At 57.2% G+C, this 22410-nt stretch overlaps 2 protein-coding genes across 12 annotated transcripts in view; one reads left to right on the top strand and one right to left on the bottom strand.

The window, feature by feature from the left end:
* TP53I11 (tumor protein p53 inducible protein 11) overlaps positions 1-11590 on the top strand; it is a 28528-nt gene extending 16938 nt beyond the window's left edge. For all 5 annotated transcript variants that reach the window (XM_027579610.1, XM_027579612.1, XM_027579613.1 and 2 more), the window contains one exon: positions 11315-11590. In XM_027579610.1, coding sequence (XP_027435411.1) covers positions 11315-11532 — 218 coding nt within the window. In that variant the 3' untranslated portion in view covers positions 11533-11590. The remainder of the gene's footprint in view (positions 1-11314) is intronic.
* TSPAN18 (tetraspanin 18) overlaps positions 317-22410 on the bottom strand; it is a 180862-nt gene continuing 158768 nt past the window's right edge. For 6 of the 7 annotated variants that reach the window (XM_027579605.2, XM_027579607.2, XM_027579604.2 and 3 more), the window contains 7 exons: positions 19151-19223; positions 16888-17082; positions 10539-10613; positions 9270-9368; positions 8512-8694; positions 4481-4564; positions 317-2188 (listed from right to left, as the gene is read on the bottom strand). In XM_027579605.2, coding sequence (XP_027435406.1) covers positions 2141-2188; positions 4481-4564; positions 8512-8694; positions 9270-9368; positions 10539-10613; positions 16888-17082; positions 19151-19213 — 747 coding nt within the window. In that variant the 5' untranslated portion in view covers positions 19214-19223 and the 3' untranslated portion in view covers positions 317-2140. The remainder of the gene's footprint in view (positions 2189-4480; positions 4565-8511; positions 8695-9269; positions 9369-10538; positions 10614-16887; positions 17083-19150; positions 19224-22410) is intronic. The other variant, XM_027579609.2, reaches the window with a different exon arrangement.

Raw genomic sequence — 22410 nt, 5'->3', positions numbered from 1 at the left:
AAGGCCTTGCTCAGGCTGGGCTGGGCTACCAGCTGCAGGGCACTCGGGGTCACTGGGAAGTTCGCGGCATCATGTCCGGAGTTGCCAGGGCGGGCTGTTACAGGGACAATACGGAAAGCCCCAGCTCGGAGACCAGGAGGGGGACCTGGGACTGGGGGTGGGGAGGGGGGCCAGCAGAAGGATGGGATGGGGAAGGGGAGAGTGGGGAGGAGGGTCAAACCCAACTTTTACAGCAGGCACAGAGCTCAGGGCTGCATCCCTAAAGGGGGTCAGTGGCAGAGCAGGGAGGCATGGGCTCCAGCCACAGCTCTGTCTCTCCCAGTGGCTGGCAAGCTGGGAGGCTGGAAGCTGACACAGGGCCTGGGATTTAGAATGGGCTCTCCCCAGACCCTGAAGAGGGAGTGTGGGGAGGAGACCGGGCACCATGCTGCCCCTCCCACTGCCATGCCTGTGGCAGACATCACTAATCAAGTCTTAATGATGTCTGACAGACATCACCAATCAAGATCACGCCGTCCTCCCGGCCCCCTGACCCCAGGCCAAAGCTCAGATCCTCTGAACAGCCCCCGGCAGTCACTCCTGATTCACTGGGGTGGAGGCATCTTGCAATACAGTTGCCAACACTGGTCTAGAATGTGAGGCCTGTGTATGAGGGACTGGTTTGTGGGTGCTGTGTGGGTGTGAGTCTAGGGGAAAACCTCTCCCTGCCTGAGCCTGGAAGAAACACTCAGAAGTGTGCTATGGACCATAAAGGGACAGGAAGCCATGTGGCAGCAGACATGAGATGTCTTGGAGCTCTTTAGCCTGGAGAAAATGGGGCTTGGGGGAGGCAACGTGTGGCCTTAGTACTTTGGGAAGGAGAGAGAGAGAGTGGGATGCCATGGATGGAACCAGAGAACAACAGAGAACTCTAATGTGTACTGAGATGATGGCTAAAATCTCAAAGCAGTGCCAAGACAGAAGTCTGTCTTGGGAGGTAGTAAGCTCCCCGTCATTGGAGGTATGCAAGAAGAAGGGGCAAAGTCTTGGCAGAGATCTTGTGGAAGACATCCAAGCCTAGTTCTGGGTGGGGAGAGGAGAACCAGATGATCTTGGGGGTTCCTTTCAGCCCTGGGAGCCACAGAGTTGATGGAGAACAGGGAAGGGGTTGGGCTTGTGGGAAGAAGTGGGCAGTGTGGAAAAGAGACTGTCGTGTGTGTGTGTGTGTGTGTGTGTGTGTGTGTGTGTGTGTGTCCCCCTGGGAGCTTAGAAAGAAGTATGGGGAGGTGGGAAGGGAGCAAGGAGGACAGTCCAGAATTTTCTTAGCTGTGGAGCTGGGAAGTTCTTGACCAGCTTGCTTTCCCTCTCCTGGGGAAGCCAGGATGCTGAGGCCAGGGAAGGGTGTGAGCAGCGGATCTGCTGGGACATACAGAGGCCTGGAAGGAGCGACAGGCAGCCTAGAGACGACTGGGTTCTTGTTCAGAATTGTCATGCATATGCTGTGTGACTGTGAATGAAACAGTGCCCCTCTCTGGGCTTTCCAGATTATTTGATCCAACAGATGAGGGAAGCAAGGACCCCGCCGGCTAGGCCATTCTTGGATCCAGTGTCTGCAGCCCACTCTTGGCCCCAGCCTGGGGCAGGGACAGTTCCATCCTCAGAGGACCAGAGGTTGAACGTTAGGTTCCAAGTTCTTCAGGACATGGTGACTGAGTCTCCTTGGGGCCCCCCGGGGCTTTGTCGACCTCTGAGAGTTGCTTTTTGCTTCCTTGTTGGCTAAATCCACACTTTCTTGGCACCTGGAGCTGAGGAGAAGGCCCAGGCCTGGGGCTGCCAGAGGCTGGTGGGACCGAGGAAGGAATCTGGTCCTGGGGTTCCTTTGGTCTCTAGTGCAGACTCCTCCCTGGGGTTCAGGCGCCAGGACCCCTGCAGAGAGCCCATGGCACCCACCCGGAGACAAGGCGGGGTCCATCCATCCGTAGTCTTGTCTTCATTTTGTTTTGTTAAAAAAATAGCTATTTTCCTCTGCCCCTTCTCCTGGCCACTCATCATGACCTCACCTCCTCCCCTGGGGCCAAGAGGGCAGAGGCACGGGGGAGGGGAGGGCTTTGGGTGCTGGGCAGTGGTGGTGGGTGAGGCTTCAGGCTCCAGGCCACGCCCTCTACTGGATGCCCCGGAAGAGACACATGGCAAAGATCATGGCGAAAAGCTGCAGAAAAGTAGAAGTTGGCTTGTTAGGCTGGGCTCCCAGCCAGGCATGGGGCTGTCCCACCCCAGGGGGAAGTAATCATCGGCCCAGAAAGGGGGCTTACCCATCGCTAGGCACACTCCTGCAGGAGGGATCCCTGACGTTCCCTGAGGGCAAGCACCTTTTGCCAGCCACTGGCCCCCTTCGTGCAGCATAGGCATGGAAAGAAGGGGGCTTTGGACATGGGTTCAAATCTAGCTCCCCTATTTGCCAGCAGCAACCTCGAGCCAGATGTGTCCCTTCTCTGGGCCTGAGCATGTCCTGAGGGCTTCCGGTGCGCCAGGCCCAGTTCTAAGTATTTTCTCAGAAACCTTTGACAGAGCAGGAGGCAAGGCACAGAGAGGTCATGCAACCCGCCTAAGGTCACACAGCTGCAAGTAGGGGAGCTGGGGTTTGAGTCTAGGCACTCTGACCCCACAGCCCGTGCTGAGAAGTGCTGCACACTCCACTTTCTAGCTCACAGGAGGGGAGTAAGACTGAAGTATAAAGTGATTAATGACGCAGTGGTGCCCGTTAGATAGTGGATGTGGGAGAAAGTGACCAGCATCATTATTAAGGGGCAGGGAAGATGTAGCCCTTGCCAGAGTTGAGAGCACAATCAGTGAACACCTCACTAGGGCCCTGGGGGAGGGGGCGGTAGGCAGGCAGAGACCTAGATTCGGGGATGCCCCTCTGACCAGAATGGCTGAGGCCCCCATAGACAGGGGTCTTTTGCAAGTAGCACAAGGGACAGTCCCCAGACCACAGGCTCAGGGCCAGATCTCTGGTTGGGGAAGTGGGGTGGGGGAGGTGAGGCCAGGACAAAGATACAGCAAAAGTCCCTTTTTGGGAGCACAGCTCTGCCTCCCCTCGGGGTGCAGCTGGGCTTGTGGGCGCGGGGGGGGGGGGGGCGGCGGTGAGGACAGCAGGTCAAGAATACAGACATTGTCTAATAAGCCCCTAGTACAACCGGCCAGGCACGGAGTCCCCATCCTCGGCCATCCTTGCGACGCCCCGCAGCAACCCCGGCCTGGGAGCAGGGTGGTAGCTCCATTTTGCAAAGAGGTCCTCTGTGGCCCAGAGGCCCCGTCTGGGGAGAGGCGGAGCTGGGAGTTAACCCCGAAAAGCCCGTGTTCTTCCTGCACCGGACACACGCCTGCGATTCCCGCAGTCCCAGCAGATTTATCTGTCTCTCGTTCATTCCCCCCTTCCCCGCCCCGTCAGAGACCTTGTTCACCTGGAACGGTGCTGGCATACAGTAGGGGCTCAATCTGTGCTTGCTGAATGAACGAATAAACGACCCCTCCCTCTGCCCCATCCCCAGTAGTCTCCACAAAACTGCTCCACGTGGGGCCGGAGCACACCCTGAGAAGGGGGGGCGGGGAGGCTGCCTGACTTCGTTTCCCCGCCCGCCCACGACTGGCTGAGGCCCGGGAGTGGTCCTTCCTGGAGATGGTCAGGCACGGGCTACTACGCGGTCAGTCCAAACTTCGGGAGAGCTTTGACATCCAGAAGGGGGTGGGGGTGGGTGGAGAAGGAAGGGGCAGCTCCGCCCCTCGGCTGAAGCGCCACCTGGTGGCGGCGGCCAGGGTCTGCAGCTGCCTTCTTTTCGAGGGGGCTCCGGGACTGGGGCTGAAGGGGGTTAATTAAGACCGTCCTCGTGGGCGCCTGGGTGGCTCAGTGGTTTGGGCGACTGCCTTCGGCTCGGGTCATGATCCTGGAGTCCCAGGATCGAGTCCCGCATCGGGCTCCCCGCTGGGCGGGGAGTCTGCTTCTCCCTCTGACCCTCTTCCCTCTCGTGCTCTCTCTCATTCTCTCTCCCTCAAATAAATAAATAAAATAAAAATCTTAAAAAAAAAAAAAAAAGACCGTCCTCGTGAGGTCGACAGGGCCCCACAGAGAAAGGGCCTGATCTAGAAGCACAAGCCGCAGCCCCTCCCTCAAGGCAGCGGTGTTGGAAGTTTGTGGAGTTCTCTCTGGGGAGGATTAGCCAGAGAGGAACAGAGATGGGGAGGCAGTGGGAGAAAGATTGGGGGGTGGCTCTCAGAGCCCGCCCACTCACTGCCGGAGACATGCTCAGATGAGCCCGGAGTCCAACAGTGACTCAGGCAACAGACAGACCCAGCTGCGCTTTACCACCCCACAGTTCCCGCAGTGGGGGACCCATTTGGTCCTGGATTTAGGATGTGGAGACAGAGGTAGGCTGGGGATCTCTCTGAGACCCCGCATGTGCCTTGCTTCTGGGGAGCTGCAGAAGTGAGGGCTTTTACTCACCTCAATGGCCAGCACCCCTATGGCGAGGGCTCCAGCCAGGTAGACGTAGGTTTCAAAAGTGTTGAGGATCACTGTGTAACAGCCCTGGGAGGGAAGGACCAGAGGTGAGGCCAGAGCTGGAGACAGTCTGGGGTCAGGGGCCAGCATCAGGACTGAGGTATGAAGCCTGGGAACTGGCCCGTGGCCTCAGAGCTCAGGCAGCAGCAGCCTTACCCTGTCAAACCCCTGTTGGCACCGTTTGGTTGGGGAGGGGGTGGGGGGCAGGAGGCTCATGAGCAGCAATTTGGCAGCATCACACCAAAGCCCCTCCTGGCCCTCCAGCTCCTCAGGTGGGGCTGGGAACGGCCAGCCTGAGCACCACATCCACCATAAACGCTTTGTGTAGTAGCCACAGTGATTGGAATAATGAAAAATTTCCCCAAAATATCTGGACTCCCTGCTGCTCTCGAAAAACCAGGAGATCCAGGGGCGCCTGGGTGGCTCAGTCGTTAAGCGTCTGACTTCGGCTCAGGTCATGATCCCAGAGTCCTGGGATCGAGCCCCGCATCGGGCTCCCTGCTCTGCCGGAAGCCTGCTTCTCCCTCTCCCTCTCCCCCTGCTTGTGTTCCCTCTCTCGCTGTGTCTCTCTCTGTCAAACAAATAAAATCTTACCAAAAAAAGAAAAGAAAAGAAAAGAAAAACCAGATCCGGCAAGTGGAGTCATCATCTCTATATGGAGGTCCCTGTCAGATGGGACAAGGGCTCCCTGGGGGTCCACAGCCCCCGTCATTCCCTGTTGAGCTACACCCACCCTCTCCACTCCTTCTTATTAGCTGCCTGCTGGCTGAAGGATTTTGGTGTTCAGCCTCTGCCCCAAGGAAACACAGCCCATTCCTCAAAGCCCAGGGCACCCTTTACCTCCTCCGGGCAGCCTTCCAAGACAAGCCCAGCCCTCCAGGCCCCTCTAAATGGATGAATTCCTGTGTTATTACTGCCCTCTCAAGCAGCGCTGGGGATACACACACTGAGGTAGAGATGGGTATAGACACACACAGGGCACGAGCGGCCCTGCCGATGCCCTCACCTTGAGCCAGTCTTGCCCTGCTCACTCTGCTCCAGCCCTACTGGCCTTCCTCTCTTGGTTCCTGGAGCACACCATGCTCCTTGCCACCCCAGGACCTTTGTACATGTTGCTTTCACTCTCTGGCTGGAATGCTTTTCCCATGCCAGGAGGATGAGGGTGTAGCACTTTATGTTGACAGTCACAGCAGCACCCAGACTCACAACCTGCCAGGGAGCGGGTGGGGAGCACCGGGGATAAAGCAGAGAAATGTGATGCTGTGAGGAGAGAGGGCTCAAGATCACCCAGACAGATGGGGAATATGGGTGGTTTCTTATTGGTGGTCACCACTCTGGCCTGGAGTCAAGCTCTAGCAAGGTCATCATCTACTGGGAGACCCCCGGATTCGTTTCCAGCAGGAGAACACATTTCTAACTTGCCTGGGTGACTGTCTTGACCCAGGGAAGGCTGAAGAAGAGCTGGAGAAACTGCCTTGGTGGGTCTGACTCATACCAGTGGGGGAGTCTGAATATTCATCATGGATCACCTTCTTTCGGGATTTCCTCATTTCTGCTCGTTGGAGTTCAATGGTAAACATTGGGAGGGCTAACTCAACATCCACAGATGAGTGCCCTCTGCCTTGGCCCTTGATGGCCACATAACCGAGTCCTGGCCATCAAGATCTATTCAGATGTCTACTGGGGCTTTCTGGGAAAGACAGTGGTGCCACACTTTCCCTTCTGTCTGTCTTAAACATGGGTGGGATGTCTGGAGCCATGGCAGCCATTTTGCCACCAAGGAAAGGCCACGAAGATCACAGAGACCAGGCTTTGACTGACAGGACAAAGCTACTGATGTGATGGGAGAAGCCACCACCTTCCAGAATTCTTGCTGTGTGTGAAGCACAAAGGGCATTTGCATAAACCCCTTTAGTTGGGATTTCGGGTCCTTGCATTCAGTCGTTTTGCTCACTGATTCAAGACTGTGACGGGGATGCAAGGCACAGTCAGAAATGCACCCTGGGCTTTAGGGAAATGGGCTTTGGAGAAAAACCAAATAGTGGTAGTCCCTCCATAGAGGCTTTGAAAAGGAAGGATGCTCAAGGTGGGGGGGGGGGATGTGAGGGTCTCTGAAAAGGATCCCAGAAAAGGAAGAGGCACCATAAAGAACTCAGGCAGCTGTGCAGGGACCTTCCCAAGGAGCTCTGATCCCAAAGTCATGCCCAGAAGATGGAAGGAGGTGTCATCACCAAGGATGAGTCCAGAAATGGGAAGCTTATGAGGATGAAGCCCTACAGGAACAATGAAGCCTCCCGGAACAATCCACGGGTGGCCTTAGGACATCGGTTTGGCTCTGGGCCCCAGGCATCCCAAACAGCAGGGCCTTGGACAAGCTAGAAGTTCGTTTGCCTTTCATATGAAATCCTCAGCTGAGGTGGCCTGTCTGTTTCATGCAGCCGTCCGCGGCCCGGGTCCCTCTCGTAATGCCCTGACAGCCTAGGGTGCCACCCTCCACGGCCAGGTCCCAGATGGTAGTCACCACAGCTTCATGCTTGCCAGGGGGGAGCGGAGGAGGGGCCGGCCCAGGACTTTCTCTTAAAGACCGTACGCAAGTTGGACAAGTCGCTTGGCTACTGCAGGGTCACCTGGCCTTCCTGTCAGGGAAGCAGGAAGTGCAGTTTTTCCCTGGTGGCGATGGCATCTGCTCAATGCCATCTTTCTAAGGAGGACTGCTGGCTCTCCGACGGTATGAGGAATCTGAGGTCCAGAGAGGGTGTCACAGCAGGTAACAGTCCGGGCCTGCCTGACATGGAAGCCTGAGACCTCCCCTGCCTCCCCTCCATGCCCTGCAGCTTCTCCTAGAGGCCGAGACCCAAGCCCTTGGTGGCCCTCCCTGCCCCAAGCTCACAGTGGCCTGAACCCAGGGCCCCCGTGAAGTCCTCTGCCCCACGTGGGTGGGGGAGGGGGTGCCGAGTTCCAAGCTGAGGCTGAGAAGACCTCCGTGGAGGGCCAGGGGCGGGCCTCAGCACGCGGCCTCCCTTCTTGGGGCTCTCCGAGGCCTGCCCTACGGCCCCCATCCCAGTCCTGTCCAGCTTGGCATCTGGTTTTATTTTCTTTATAGTAATCATGACCGTGTGAAATTATTACTTATAGTTTGCTCCTTGGTTATCATGTGCTTTCTTTAACTAGATCGTGAGCGCCTTGTCTCCCGTCTCTTGCTGTGTCCCCTGCATCTGGAACTCTCCCAGGAGCTCCTCGGGGGAAGCTTAATCAAGTGAGGGGCATGGGGCATGCCCTGGGTTCATCTTTGTTCTCGCCCTCCTACCCCCAGCCTGGTCTCACACACATACGCCAGAGGGGCCAGGGGCCCAGGGAGGGTTGCTGCTTGGTGGGAAGGAGGAATCAAGTACAAGGGCACTATCTGTCTCACAGTGTGTGTGTGTGTGTGTGTGTGTTCGTGTGTGTGTGTGCGTGTGTGTGCGCGCGCGTGTGTGTGCGCGCGCGCGCGCAAAGCAGGGGCCCTGTGTCTCCCCCAGAGATGACACGTGCAAGAAAGGGAAAGGGCTTCTTCCTGGGACTGAGATAAAGTCCTTGGGTGGCAAGAGAAGCAAAGAGTCTGGTAGTTTCCCTGACCTTGGAGGAGAATCTTGCTCCTTGGGGGTCAGAGGGGGCTTCTATATGGCACAGGTGAGCTTCCCCCACAATAAGAGCTAAGGAGGGGCCCCTCTATGTAATTCAGGTTTGGGCTCCAACCTGCATTGTCAGAAGCTCAGGGAGTGCTCTGCCCGGACCACCGCACAGCTCCTACTCACCCTTTAACCTTTAACCCCTGACAAAAGGCCCACTCCTCTGGCTGGGCCATCACCGGCCCATCTGCCACCCTCATCCTTCCTCTACTTTGGCTGGACCTCAGGGGCTTCATAGCTCCCACCCACCCGCCCAGCTCTGGCCATCCAAGTCCCCCTGCCTGGGGGGAGAGCAGGGCCTGCTACCTGCTTGTTCAGGAACAGGTCCCTTCCCAGCAGGCACTCGTCCCTGCTCAGCAGGACCCCGTCCCGAGTCTGTGGTTCTCTTCGACAGCAGGCCTCGGGCACCTCGTCGCTTTCCAGAGTCAGCAGTCGGAAAACTGACGCAAACCGAAAGTCTTCAGGCCCGTTGACGCCACAGCAGCCAAACTAGGAGGAGAGCGAACGGAAGAGTCTGGGGGGGTGGGAGCTGGGCCCTGGGGGCAGAGGTGGACAGATGGCCTCCCCCGAGGCCACCATAAGGCAAGGTGGTGGAGCGGAGTCAAGATTCAGCTAGGGGTTGGCTCCCTCTTCTCCTCCTGTGTGACCCCGGGAAAGTCGCTCAACCTCTCTGAGCCTCTGGTGTCCTCCTGTGTAAAACGGGGATGGTGGTGACAATTCCCGCCTCCCCGGGCCTTAGCGCCCACTAAACAGTGGCTGTGATCACCCTCACTGACAATGACAGAGGACTAGGGTCAGGGATTGCAAACAGGTTTCAGCCAGAGTTTGGACTGTGTTCCATGGGCCTTTAATGATGGCTGGGTCATTAAATGAATAATGAATGCTGGGTGGATGGCGATTCCCAGGCCCAGGCTGGGCTCAGTGGGCCAGCCCCGACTGGTTAGTGATGTCTGGCACAGGCACGTGAGCCAAGCGGGCTCTGGAGGCCAGACGTTTGCTGCACCTGGCCTCATGGCTTTGAAGGCTCACTGCATCCCTGGGCAGGGTGGGGGGCGGTCACTCACTGTGATCATGACCGAGTTCCAGGTGGCAGAGAAGACATCGGTGTCGTTGTTGCCCTGATAGTGCTTGGTGAGCTCCTTGGTGAAGAACTCGCGGGTGAGCTGCGGGAAGAGGCAGAGGGCGGTGTAAGAGTCCCCCCAACCCCCCAGCAGCGTGGGGCAGCCCCTACCCTGGCCTGGTCTCTTCAGCTAGCTGCTTCTGGAGGGAGGCAAGGCCCCAGGGCCCCAGGGCTGGGCATTCTCCTAAACCACTAACTTGGGGTGGCCCCTGAGTCCCCACTCCAGGGCCTGTGGCCTCCCCTTACCGGATCACCGGCAGGAAAAGGAAGTCTACCCACACACCCCTCGGTGAGCCCAAGGCCAGGGCACAGAGGGAAGCTCTCTCAGCCCTGCAGCTCTTCTCAGAAGCAGGGTTTATCCAGGTGGGGGGCCTGCTCCTAGCCCCACTCCCTCTCCCCTGAGCTGCTCATCAGAGCCAGGGGGTACCCCGGGTCCCTGGCCCTGAAGAAGTCACGGTGTGGAGCGGGGAGTCTGCAAATCCAGTTTCTAGACAGGTCCGTGGAAGGTGCTCCTGCCCTCAGAATATTCTCCCCAGGCCTCACCACTGTTCTCCCCTCTGTAGTGAAAGGACAGGGCCCTGCATGGTGCCCAGTTGCAGGCTCCATTCTCTGCCCACAGAGCGGCTGCCTCTTCCCCTGTGTCCACGGCTTGCCTTCCTGCTCCCCTGGACCAGCTTATGTCTCCAGACCCCTCACACCTCTTTCCTTCCCCCTCCTGCTTCCAGGCCCCCTGTGGCTGCCGCGCCTGGCTCCTATAGACTCAGGGGAGGGGGCTGGTGCCCTGGGTGGTCAGAGCTCCCGGAAAAAGTGGCTGGTGAGGGCAAGTTGCCCAAACTGGATACTGGCCAGGGCCTCAACCGAAAGGGCTCTGCTCTGTCCTCCTGCATATGTCACATATCCCAGGGCTTGGGGGACAGCCTCGCTGACTATCCTCTGCCTGTCAAACAATTATGGCTGGGCGCGGGGTGGAATGGAAGATTTCAGAATCAGGTGTGGGGTGGTATCAGCTGCTTTGGAAGAGCAGAGGCCCTAAAGGACCCTCTGAGTCTGCCCTCTGGAAAAGCCCTTGCAGGAAGAGGGGCGCTGGGGTGGCGGGCCACCATTTGGGCTGGAATTGCTGGCTGAGAGGCTGCGGACTCTGCGAGGCCCTCTCTAAGGAAGGGAGGGGCTGGCCACAAAGGGGGGCCAGGGCACGGGGGCCCCCCACACGTACGTTCTCCCTGAAGATGAAGGCCAGGATGGCTGCCGAGAGCTCTGCCAAGAAGATGATGAGGATGAACAGGAAGAACTGCAAAGAGAAGCGGCAGGCTCGTGAGCCCCAAGGGTGGCGGGAAAGGGCCAGGTGACCACTCGCTGGCACACCCGTCCGTCTGCCACGCAACTGACCCAATGTACCAATTTTATGAGACAAAGGAACTTCACTGCCATACCCCAGACATTTTTTCATAATAGGCATACCAACAATTCATCTTTGGGGGTCAGCAAGGTAAACAAACAAATATGCCTTCCGGGCAAATGGCACGCCTTCCGGGCAAATGGCACCCCTTCCACGGTGCCCCTTGTGCGGTGTTCAGCCTGAACAATGCCACCCGGTAGCCCTGGAAGGCCATCGATGTTGACCGGTTTGGGCCCTCTCCACATGGAAATCCAGAGTTCCCTGGGGACCCCTGATTGGCTTTCCCCACCCCGCCCGCCGCAGCATCACCTCTCCCTGCCTGGCCGCCTCTCCTTCCCATGAGCAGTGGGGAGATGATGTTGATCTTCAGCCACGGTAAAGGAGCAAGATGGGAGGGAAGGTAATGGGTCCAGCAACACCTGGAAACCCAGGCGCTGGAGTGTGAAATCTAACAAGATCCTTCTCTGCTCTACTCATTGCATTTCTTGATGTTCCCCAAATTTTCCATGATGCCTCCTAACTTGGGGCCCTTGCAGGCTACCCTCCCTCTGCCAGGAAAGCTCTTCCCTTTACAAAAGCTCCTCATTTTTCAGACCAGGCGCAGCCCAGCCCCTCGCCTCGTGGTGAGAAGCCTTTCCTGGCTCCCCCTCATCGCAGTGCCCTGCAGAGGTGCCTGCCCAGCAGCTGCTGCACGATCCCCCCTGGCCCGCAGATCACAAACAGAAGCACAGAGGCCGTAAGAGCATGCATGCTGCATTTCCGGTGCCCACCAGCAAAGGTGTCAGTACAGGGCTGTCTGATGAACCAGTGAATCCAGGACTGACCCGCTCACCACAATGACCTTGTTCCCTGCCACATCGCAGACCCTGGTCAGTGTGGGCACTGCTTTGGCTGAGGGCTGTTGGCAGAAGAAACAGGAAATGACTTTGCCTCTATTATTCAGTGTTGCAGGTGCCCTTGGCATTTCCAGTCTGTGACAATCCCGGAGTCGTCAGCCCACCTGGAGACCACCAGCAGAGGACCAAATGCCCACTGCCCACGGAGACTGGTTCCTCCACACCCTCCCAGTCACTGCAGCCGGCTGCCCTGAGACCTGCACTGGATGTGCCCGAGCTGGAAGGAGGTGGAGGGTCCTGGGCTCAGTATCAGGCCAACTCAGCCTCCTTGTCCCTTCCTGTGGCTTAAAAAAAAAAAAAAAAAAAAAAAAACCCTTCGAGCCTCAGTTTCCTTGTCAGTAAAATGGGGATGCTAACATCCACTCCTGGGATCATCATGGGGAATCATGAAATAATGGATGTGAAAGTCTCTGTATGTCGTCAGAGGGGCTGAGCAAAGCTTGTCGTTGAGGGCCTTACAAGTGTAGAAGGACCACGGAAGCCAGCTCACGCGTGAGCCTCGGAGGGCCTGGCTCTCAGGGGATCGCTCAGCGCGTTTCCCGCAGACATCCGCTGCTGTTGGCAATGCTCCTGGGTAGCCCTCCCCTGGATCACATCTCTCCCAGTCAGAAGAAGGTTTCTGTCACTTTATCCTCATCCCGGGAAGACCCCAGTCACGTTCCCTCCCTGACTTTTCACCTCTAACAGCGACCGCCCCACACAGGCCCTGGGGTTTCTCCAAACTGCTTGGGCTGCGGACGGAGAGCCTCAGGGTGAGCCTCAGGGTGGATTTCGAGATGGTCTATCCAGGGTGCGGACGTGAACCGTGAAACATCCCGAGACCTGTCAACGGCTTCATTTGTTTTTTAAATGTCCAACCCCAGGGAGAATGCCTTGCATAAACACCCCTTCACCCTCGTCCCTAGTGGTCATCTTCAGCCACGGGCTGGCCGGTCAAGCTGCCTCCCACATGGGCTCCGGCTCAGAGAGGCTTGTTTGGCCTTAGAAGCACCACGCAGCCTCTTCTCTCTCTGCTGGAAAGCGTGGCTCACGACTGGCCTGAGGGACTCTTTTGAGCCCTGGGGGCCTGTTTCCCCAGGATTGCTAGGGTCTGGGGGGAGAGTTCCCTGCCCAGAGGGCCCCCTGTGCCCCGGGCAGGCTTGCCCTCCCCACCCCACCGCGACTCCTACAGTCCATTCTGCCAACCCCACAACCACCACTTCCACAAGAGGCTGTGCAGCCTCTCATCTCCCGTGACAGTGATGGAGGCCCCTGGCAGGGCTCCTGGCACTTCCATTTGGCCGGTGATGGATGGGCATCCGGCCCTGTTTCACATGGCCGCCATGGGACCGCCTCCCTGCCCTCTGCCCTCTTGGTGCAGTCGCCGGCAGTTCCCAGGCTCGCAAAGAGAGGCCCTGGACATGGTTTCCATCCTCAGCGAGGTGACCGAGCTGGCTCTGGCTATCGATCATAGCTGAGACAGTCATAAACCATGGATGAGACCGAGCTCACGCCGCGCGTGCTCAGCGCCCTGGGAGCGTGGGGCACTCCTGGATGGTGCAGCTGAAGGGCTTTGCACGAGGCCGGCACAGCGGAGAGCTGCTCAGACCGTGGCTCAGAACCAAGAGGCAGGCACGGCTGTCCCGAGGGCAAGTGCTGGTGCGGGCGGGTCCCGAGAAAGTCATGCCAGCTATCCTCTATTGAGAGCTTACCACTGAGGCGCCTGGATCGTTCACGGCTCCTTCCTTGGGGTGCTTTCGGCAGCCTGGTGAAGCAGCTGCGGTTGCCATCACCCCCTCCAGCTTCCCCGGGGGACCCGGGGACCCGGAGAGGGTGGTACACTCATAAGAGCCTCCAGGTCTGAAGACTTTCAGATTGCCCATAGGGTCTCTTGTGGACCAAGCTAATTCTTTTAGTTTCATGTTTACCAAGTGCTTGCCTGTGCTGGGAACAGAGTTAAGCAAGATGTGCATTTTTACCTTGAGCTTTACCGTGATCACAATACTGTGGCTGGGAAGGCAGTATCCTCATCTCCATTTTACAAAGGAGGAGCCTAGGTTCAGAGAGGTTAAGTAACTGCCCTCAGGTCACACAGCCAGGAAGTAGCAGAGCAGAGATTAGAACCTAGACTTTTCTGACTCCAAAGCCCATGCTCTTGTCACGCTTCTAAGACCACCTCCTCTCTGTCCCTTTATTCCAAGGCTATTCATTGAGCACCTACTGTGTACCAGGCACTCTGCTAGGTCCTGGCAAACTCATATACACAAGGCAGATTTGGTCCCCACTGTCACGCAGTTTACGTTGAGCCGAGGTTCATGATTCCTGAGATGAAATTCAAGAATGAGCCTAGTAACTTACTGAAGGAGAAAGTAGGGCTCTCTCCAGAGGGAGGGGGCCTGCAGATCTCCTTGCCATTGACCCCTCCTGGAGCAGGGTTTCCCCAAGCCCTAGATGCCACTTCTGCCCACTGACCTTCTCCAGCACGAAATGCCTTCCTCTTGCTTAATAGGGTTATCGCTGGTTATTTGGAGAAGCTCCCCTTGGACCCGGCCACGGGGCTTGTCCCGATGCCTCCGGCCTCCCCGGGGTTCCCCTCATGGGGCGGGGCCTTTCCCAGGGGGTTTAAGTTAATCTCACCTCATTCCATTTGCCGAAGGACACATTTGCCAGTAATTCCCGGACATTAAATGTTCACCACTTTGCTTCGGATGGAAAAATTCACAAAGGGACGGAAACTGCTATTTTGCCTCCTTGCAAACATTTCCAGACTTTTCTAGCCCATCTGCCTATGGGCACATCCACTTTCAGTTCTCGTTTCTAATAAATGTTTACCAAATTTACATACTTTATGTGCCATTCAGCTCATTTATCTCTTCTAAATACACGCATCTCCTTTTGCTGTTCTCCTTTCCAATTTAGCATGCCTTTGACATAAAATATAAAAAAAAATTTGTATCTTGAAATAAATAGATCAAAAACATTCTGCGAACGACTCCTAGGCAAGCAACCGCGAGAAAGGGATGCCACAAAATGCCCACTATAGGCTGAGATTATCCTACTGTATTTGAAAAGGCTGTAAAACTGATCAACAGGAGTGTTTGGAAACTGTATCTTTAGAAAAATTAATCATTAGGTGATGTGGTCATTAGGCTCATTGGTCGGCTGAGGGTGATGGGGCCCTGGGGTTTTAGCCTCAGAGTGGGGGTTGGGGAGGGGATGCTCTGTTACCCCACCCCAGGCCTCCCAGTCGGCTGAGGTGGCCAAAGTCACTCCCTCTTGGTTCTTCTGTTCGTGACAAGTCTTCTCTTCCTCCCCAGAAGGTTGAGGAACAGGGGCGTCAGGCTTCTCGAGGGACCCCGGAGGCTACCATGGGTAAGACTTGGTGCCGCTCCTCAGCAGGAACCACCACACGGCCAGTCCAGGTCAGAAAGAGAAGCAGTTCTTCTTATATTTTTAGGTCATGAATCTTTTTGGAAAACCTTCCAAAAGCTGTGACATCTCTCCCCAGAAACATACATGTTCATACAACAAAACACACGCAAACACATATGTATAGGCGCACAACACACACACACGCACACACGCACACACACACACCCAAGGCCCTAATGTAGTATTTTGCACATAATTTTAGGTGAATTTCAGACATGTGAGTCCATTTTAGGTTAGGAGCCTCTTGACTAGCCCTGGTCTGAGACACAGGGGGCTGGGGTCCAAGAGTCCCCTGCCTGTGACTTGCACTGAGACGTCTGGCTAATAGGCGCTGGGCTTCAGAGAGGGGAGGAGAGGGGAGGGAGGGGAGGGGAGGGAGAAGGGGGAGGGGAGAGGACACAGGGAAAGTAGGGAGAGAAGAGCAGAGACTAGGAGAGCTCAGGAGAGGGATAGGGAGAGGCAGCAGGGATAGAAAGCAGGAGATAAGAGGCGGAGAGACGGAGGCAGAGAAAGCAAGAAAATAAAAGGATGAACATAGGTAGGTCTCCTAGATCTCGAGACTAATGGAGAGAAAAGGGAGGAAGGAGAGGGTGGCGGAAGAGAGGGGTGGAAGGGGTACTTTAAGGTTCTAAGGGGGCTCAGCTCTCCCTCGGGGGGCTGGGGCGAACCTCAGCTGGCCCCTGGGCCTTGGTCTTCTCCACAGGGACCGATGTACCCATCCAGCGGCAGGCTCAGAGGCTGCCGGTTTGTGGGGAGGACTCTCAGGGCCCCCAGCCTGCTCCCAGCGCAGCGCCCCGACCTGGCCTCCTGCCTTGGCTTCAGAGATGAGACACCGGGGGGGGGGTGCTGAGGCGAAGGGAGGAATAGCGGGGTTGGCGTGACGCGGGACCCATATCCCAGCTCCTTTTAAAGTACCCGTGGGCTCCCAAGCCTGCGTCGCCCGGGCTGGCACTGTAGAGGGCTCTCCGCCAGGGGGCGCCTGCAGGTTTCTTTGTTTCTCCCCAAATGCGAAGTTCGCAGTGTTCAGGTTGCTGAAGGCCAAAAGGGACCCCGGCTCCCGGGTCACACATTTCACAGTTGATTTCGTTTCCTGTCTGGGATGTGGGGAATCTCACTGTGACACGAACGGGGGCCGTATGGTCTGTTCTAATCTGGGCAGGAGGCATGGTGCCAGATCTCTACCTCCCAAAGCCACAGGAGCGGAGGCATTGCAAAGACAGTCCTCCCGCTGACCCACCCACGCGTCCCGGATTGCCCGACTCCCGACCCCTCCGCCCACTCACCCACGAGGAGCATCTGCACGTTGACCCATCCACACACACATTTCCCTAAGCAGGGCTGTCTTTACCTGGCCCTGTAGCGCGACTGGGCTCCAGCTAGAAGCTCTCCAAGCCTTGGGCGCCCGCAGGACCTCACTGGCGGGGGAGACCCACCCCCAAGTCCAGGAACGTAGGCAGAGGCCCAAAGGACCCAGCCCAGGGGAATACGGAAGGTCAGAGAAACAGAGCATCCACTGGTGGCCTCATTTGGCGCCAACCTCCAGCTAAGCTGCCCCTTATTTACAAGTCAGGACGCCAAAGCTCAGGGAGGCTAAGAAACTAGACCAAAGTCACATCATTAGCTAGGGGACAGAGCAGGGTGCACACTGAAACCCAGGCCTGCCCACTGCCCTCTCATGCCCCTGGGCCTCCCACTGCCCACGCGCCCGTCCACGAGGGCCACTCCTGGAGGACAGCCTAGCTAGCTGGCTCAGACCTGGGTGTGACCGCGGAGTCCCCTGCGGTGTAGACACAGGCCCCCCCCCCCCGCCACTCTGCCCCCGGGGCACCCAAGGGTGGGGTGGGGGTGGGGCTACTCACAAACAGCAGCAGACACTTGTTCTCACGGACGGCCCCACAGCAGCCCAGGAAGCCGAGCAGAAAAAGCAGGCCGCCCATGGCCAGGAGGATGTAGGCGCCAGTGATAAGCAGGGGGTTGGCGGCCACGATCTCCCGGAAGCCGGTGGGGTCCACCATGACCCAGATGCCGATGCCCAGCAGGCAGGCCCCACCCAGCTGCTCCCAGGGTCGGTCAGGAGCGGGGAGAAGAAAGAGGCAGTCAGGGGGTTAGACACTCCACACACACACACACCGTCTCCCCTGAGTCAGGCCCCATGGTGGAGCTGGGGAGCCCCGGGGAGCCCCAGAAAACCGGGCAGAAACCCTATTTGCTGCACCAACCAGTGTCCAAGCAATGCTTTTCACTGTTTTGCATTTTCCTGGTTACCCAGACCTCAAGGGCGTCCTCTACACCCAACCTCTGGTCCACACCCCCTCGTGGGCTGCTGGGGACCATGTCCCGGGGAATTTATCGGCCATTTTTATAGTCTCCTTAAATGTCAGAGCTGCAGGATAATGAGGTCACTAGTCCAACCCTCTGCTTCCATACTGAGCCCCAGAGGGGGCCATGACTTGCTGAAGGTCACACAGCAAGTTCACGGCAGAGCCAGGGCTGGATCCCAGGCTTCTCTGACACTCACTGAGGCCACGGCACACGCTCTGAGGCCTGTACCACGCTAGGGGCCAGGAAAACGTGGACACAAGCCGTCCACTTTGTCCTCAACAGGAGCTCACCACTCTCAAACCGGCTCCTCGAAAGCCTTCTTGTTTATGTCGTCATGTCCACGGCCCATCTCTCCGTGCCCTACTCATCTTCGGAGAGAGGCAGCTTAGTCCAGAGAAAGGGCTGTGCCGCTTGTCAGCTGTGTGACCTTGGGTAAGTGGCTTAACCTCTCTGAGCCTTAGCTTCCTCATGGGTAAAAGAAGATACAAATCCCCGTCCCTCCCCCCCACAAGGTGGCCCCAAGGAAGAAAGGACAGAGTGGATAGGAATGTACTTAGCAAGTTTCAGAAAATATCCATTCCATTTTCCTTGGGGACAGACAAGGACTGGAAGCAGATCAGGTGGGGAGAAGAACAGAACAATTTGGCCTCATCCAGATTTTGAATGGGGTCAAGTGTCTGAAATCCCTGTGTAGTGGGAGGACCAGAGGTCCCCCAGAGGTCCCCCAGAGGCACGGGCCAGCAATGCCAGGCTGCGGCTAAGAGCAAACCGGTGAGCTTTGGGTGTCTGAGAGGGGTCTGCAAACTGGTGGGCAGAACTTCACGGCCTGGGGCTCGGAGCAGGAGATAATATTCTTAGGTACAGGGGTTGGGGCAGGGGAGCGGCGGAGAGGCCAGAAGGACCCAGCATTGGTCGGAGAGAAAGGGAAGGCCAACGGGGACTGCTGATGACAGAGGGCCCATGGTCACCCTGTGCTGGACACTGCCTTTCCCCTCCGTCCCTTACAAAAGCTCTGGTGAAAGCTGCCTCCCTCCTCATTGCTCTTAAGGTTTTGGGGTTCAACAATTGTGTGCTGAGGGCTGCTTCAAGGGCTCAGACTGAGCTGCCCAAGGGGACGCAACCCCGTTGCAGGTGGGGACACTGGAGCTGGAGCTGTGCTTTCAAGTACAGAATCCACAGGCCAGACGAGGCTGGAGCTAAGCTAGCCAGTGCTGGCACATTCCAGGCACTTCCTAAACCAATCTTGCTTAGTTTTCAAAAAAACCTGTTGAGGTAGGTAATGAAGGGATGAAGATACTGAGGCTCAGAGAGGTGAAATGTGTTTCTGATCACACAGCGGGTAAGACGCAGAGCCGGCTTTGAACCCAGGGTACTGCCAGCCCCTGAGAGGGTTCAGATTACATCGGGTGGTCACAGGAGCTCAGCCCAGCCAGCTCGGGGGCGTGCAACTGCCCTGGGGCTCAGGGTTGAGTGGGGCTGTCTGGGCTGCCCTCTTCTCCTTCCCCTCCTTCTCTCCGGCCCTCCACCAGGGGTCGGATCCTGAGGCAGCAGCCAGGATGAAGGCCCCTACCCTTGGTACAAAACATCTCCCCTGTGACCTTGGGCTCTGCGGAGTGGGGCGGGCACCATCGGCGGCCTCTCGTCTGGGAAATTCTGGCTGGGCGGGGAGATTTGCTTCTGGCACTGGTCCCTCTCCTGCCCCCAGGACTCAGCCCGGTGTGCCTATTTCTCAGCCACGGTCTGTTCTGCCCACCAAGCAGAGGCCTAGGGAGACCCCAGGCATGCTCCAGCAATACTTACAAATATGAAGAAATTGAAAACAAACATCAGATACTTCATGCAGCTCAGACAGTCGCCTTCCATGGTGTTCTACCTATAAGACAGCAAGCCCCTCAGTTTCCCTGTTGGGGGACCCCACCTAGAAAGAACCCTTGCCCCTCCCCCACGGGGCTTCCCCGAGGTCAGCCCTGCCCTTGCAGCCCAGCCTGTGAAGGAAAAGGGAGACCGGTAACAATTACCTCTCTCGGACGTAGCTTTTTATCTGAGGGGGCCAGAGTTAGGAGTGAGAACTCGGGGAAGCAAACCTGCCTGGGTTCAAGCCCAGTTCTACCATTCGTTTGCTGTGTGGCCTTGGGCAAATCACTCTACCTCTCTGAATCTTGCTCTTTCCAACCTGAGAAAGGAGATTAAAAACAGAAGCTTCCTCCCAGCCGTATTGTGAGGATTCACGGAAATAATGCGGTAACATGCTTAGAACGACGTCCAGCAGGTGGCAAGTGTTCAGCAGGGCTGCCTCGAGACAGGGCTTGATTGCAGAGGTGAGCCTTCCTTTGGGCAGATGAGCCACCCAGGCTCAGAGCCTTCAGGAACTTGCCAAGGTCATGGAACAGGATCAGAATTCGGGCCTTACAAACTTCCTGCCGCCCCACACGCCCTCCAGCTTGCAGGACAGCCCAGGGCTGTTCCATGGTGCCAGTGGACGGGTGTCACAGGGGAAAGGGGGGGCGGGCACCTACCTAGGGGCCCAAGCCCCCTTCCTGAGGCCAAACCCTCCCCATGCCCTGACTACCTCCATCATGAGACGTACGGCATCCCACCTACCTAAGGAGACTTCCCCGTCTCTACCTAAAAGTATGCCCCTGGTAGTGAGTCACTGCATACAATTCCGTTCAGCCAACATTTACTGTGTATCGACTGGGTGCCAAGAACTGGGGCTTGAAGCCAACAAGATGCAGCCCTTCCGCGTCCCCGGGGTTAGCGGACAGCAGCATCTGCTCTCACGAGTCAGACCTCAAGCACATGGTCACGTCCATACTCAGCAGTCAATATTGCCATACTTTCTTCATGACGGCCCCGGGAGCGACTTGGGCTGGTGAGGGGCACGGTTGCAGCTCAGCCTGGCCTGAGTCCCTCTCCAGGTGACCCCAGCAGGTGGTCTGCCCTTCCGTGACAGGGTGTGGTGCAAAGGGTCCTGAGAGGACACTTTGTGTTGGACGTGGTCGAATGTAGGGAAGATGGTGCTTCATTACTTTCCACGGTTTCCCATCCTCCCTCCAGAGAGAGCTGGGCTCAGTTTGTGGCAAGGAGTATGTGATTATCAGAGAGATTAAGGGATTTGCCCAAGGCCACAGAGCATGTAGGAAGCAATGCTAAGATCTAACACCAAAGTCCATGCACCGTGCCTGGTACACAGTGGGCACTCAGCAAATCTGTCCCCTCCCCACCCCAGACCATAACCCGATGCCCTCCCCAGCAAGGAAGGCCTCATAGTCTAAGGAACAAAGGGGCCAGGGCTATGCTCGCCTCCCGCACTCCTGGCTCATTCCACTTGGAGATGACAGGACCAGCCCCACGTGGCATTTTGGTCAAGGCTAAAGGGTTTTAAAAGTGCATTTGAATCCATAGGGAGAAAAGCACAGACAGAATCCGCCGCTGGGGAAGGGCATGCAGGAAAGTCTGGTGCTTCTCATCTCCTCTTCTTGTGGTTTTTGCTAGTGTGCCAAGCATTGACCTTCGCTGGGCAGTGGCCATGGCACCGCTTGGGCACCTGGGAGTCCATGAGGAAGGTGCTGGGTCAGGCAGCCAAGGGCCCGGGGGCCCGAGGGCTTCCCTCCTTACATGGCCCGGCTCCTCGGCTCCTGCTGGCTTGGCTGATTGAGCAGGGGACACCCAGGCAGGGCACAGAGCACCCAGGCCAGATGCGCTTTCTTATTTTATTGGGTGGCAGAAACCAACGCATAAGGCCACACAGTGATGAACCCAAGGCCACTCCAAAAGAAAATCAGGGAGTGAACTTGAACTGAGGGCTCCAGGCTCAAAGCCTTTGTCCTTCCGAAGGCACCTGGCCCAAGGTCTTTTGTTAGTTTGGGTGAGAGGAGAAGGGGAACACAGGGTTCCTGGAGTCACCTGGCGGGTCGCCACCCCTGGGAATAATAACATTGAGCATTTAGTAGGTGCAGGGCTCTATCCTCGGCACCAGACATGTATTAACTCACAGAAACCTATGAGATAAGTACAATCACCATCCCAATTTTCTAGAGAAGGAAACTGAAACTGAGGCAGAGAAAGGCTAGGCGACTTGCCCGAGGTTGCAGCTGGTGAGTGGTGAGGCCGAGATGTGAACCCAGGCAGTCTAATTTGGAAGAACAAAGGCTAGTTTGTGTGTGCGTGTGTGTGTGTGTGTGTGTGTGTGTGTGTCTTCTTTCCTCCACTAAGCTGTGGCCTGAGTTTATGAAATGTCATCTGCCTCCAAAGCTAGCATCTGGTGACACCATCCACTCCATCTCAGGGACCCTTCAAGCGCCTCCAGCCTCAGTCCTGCTCCCGGCTTCCTCTCTCACTCAGATGTGGCCTCAGCCCTGGCCTGGGGTCTCCCTACCTCCAGCCACTGCCCTTCCAGCCAGTGCCCCCAGAGGGGCCTTTCTACGAGGCACATCAGGCCCCTGCTAACCGCCTGGCCCCTACAGGAGACCAGCCATCCCCTAACCGTGGACTGCAAGGGCCTCCAAGACTCTCACGGCCACCGTTTGGTACACTTCTGCCCCATCGCCAACATCAAAGGACAGTCCCGGGAGCTCCCTTGGTGCCTGCTCCCTTCTGCTCGGACTGCCTTTCCACCTCCTCCCTTCCCACTTAGTTCCTGTCCGTCCCTCAAGGCATCACCTCCATCCCCGACAGCCCCCATCCTGTCTCTATCTGCCCAAGAGCTCCCATGGCCACTGCTGATCTCCACCCCTGCCTCCCCGCACACTGTGTAGCATCACGTCATCAGCCAGTGCTCTGGTGAGCTCCTGGAGGCATGGGATGGCAGCTGTGCCCTCCTCCAGGGACAGAGCAGGGATTGGTACGTGGTCTGGACTGCATAAAGCCCCGCCACCTAGCAAACGGTAATTAAACAGCACGGGCAGGAAGCCTGGCTCGAGGCTAAGGGCTTTGCGTGCGTGGCGTCTTTGTGTCCTCCGCACCCCAGCAGTTAGAAAGAGGGGGACTGAGGATCCACACAAGCAGAGGGGCTCCCAACTTCCTCCTTTCCTCTCTCTGCCGTGCCCTCTCCAGAGTGA

This window comes from Zalophus californianus, chromosome 11 (genome assembly GCF_009762305.2).
Source record: "Zalophus californianus isolate mZalCal1 chromosome 11, mZalCal1.pri.v2, whole genome shotgun sequence".
In the NCBI taxonomy this organism is placed as follows: domain Eukaryota; kingdom Metazoa; phylum Chordata; class Mammalia; order Carnivora; family Otariidae; genus Zalophus; species Zalophus californianus.
The sequence above is the reverse complement of the archived record's forward strand: the minus strand, read 5'-3'. Positions and strand labels throughout refer to the sequence as shown.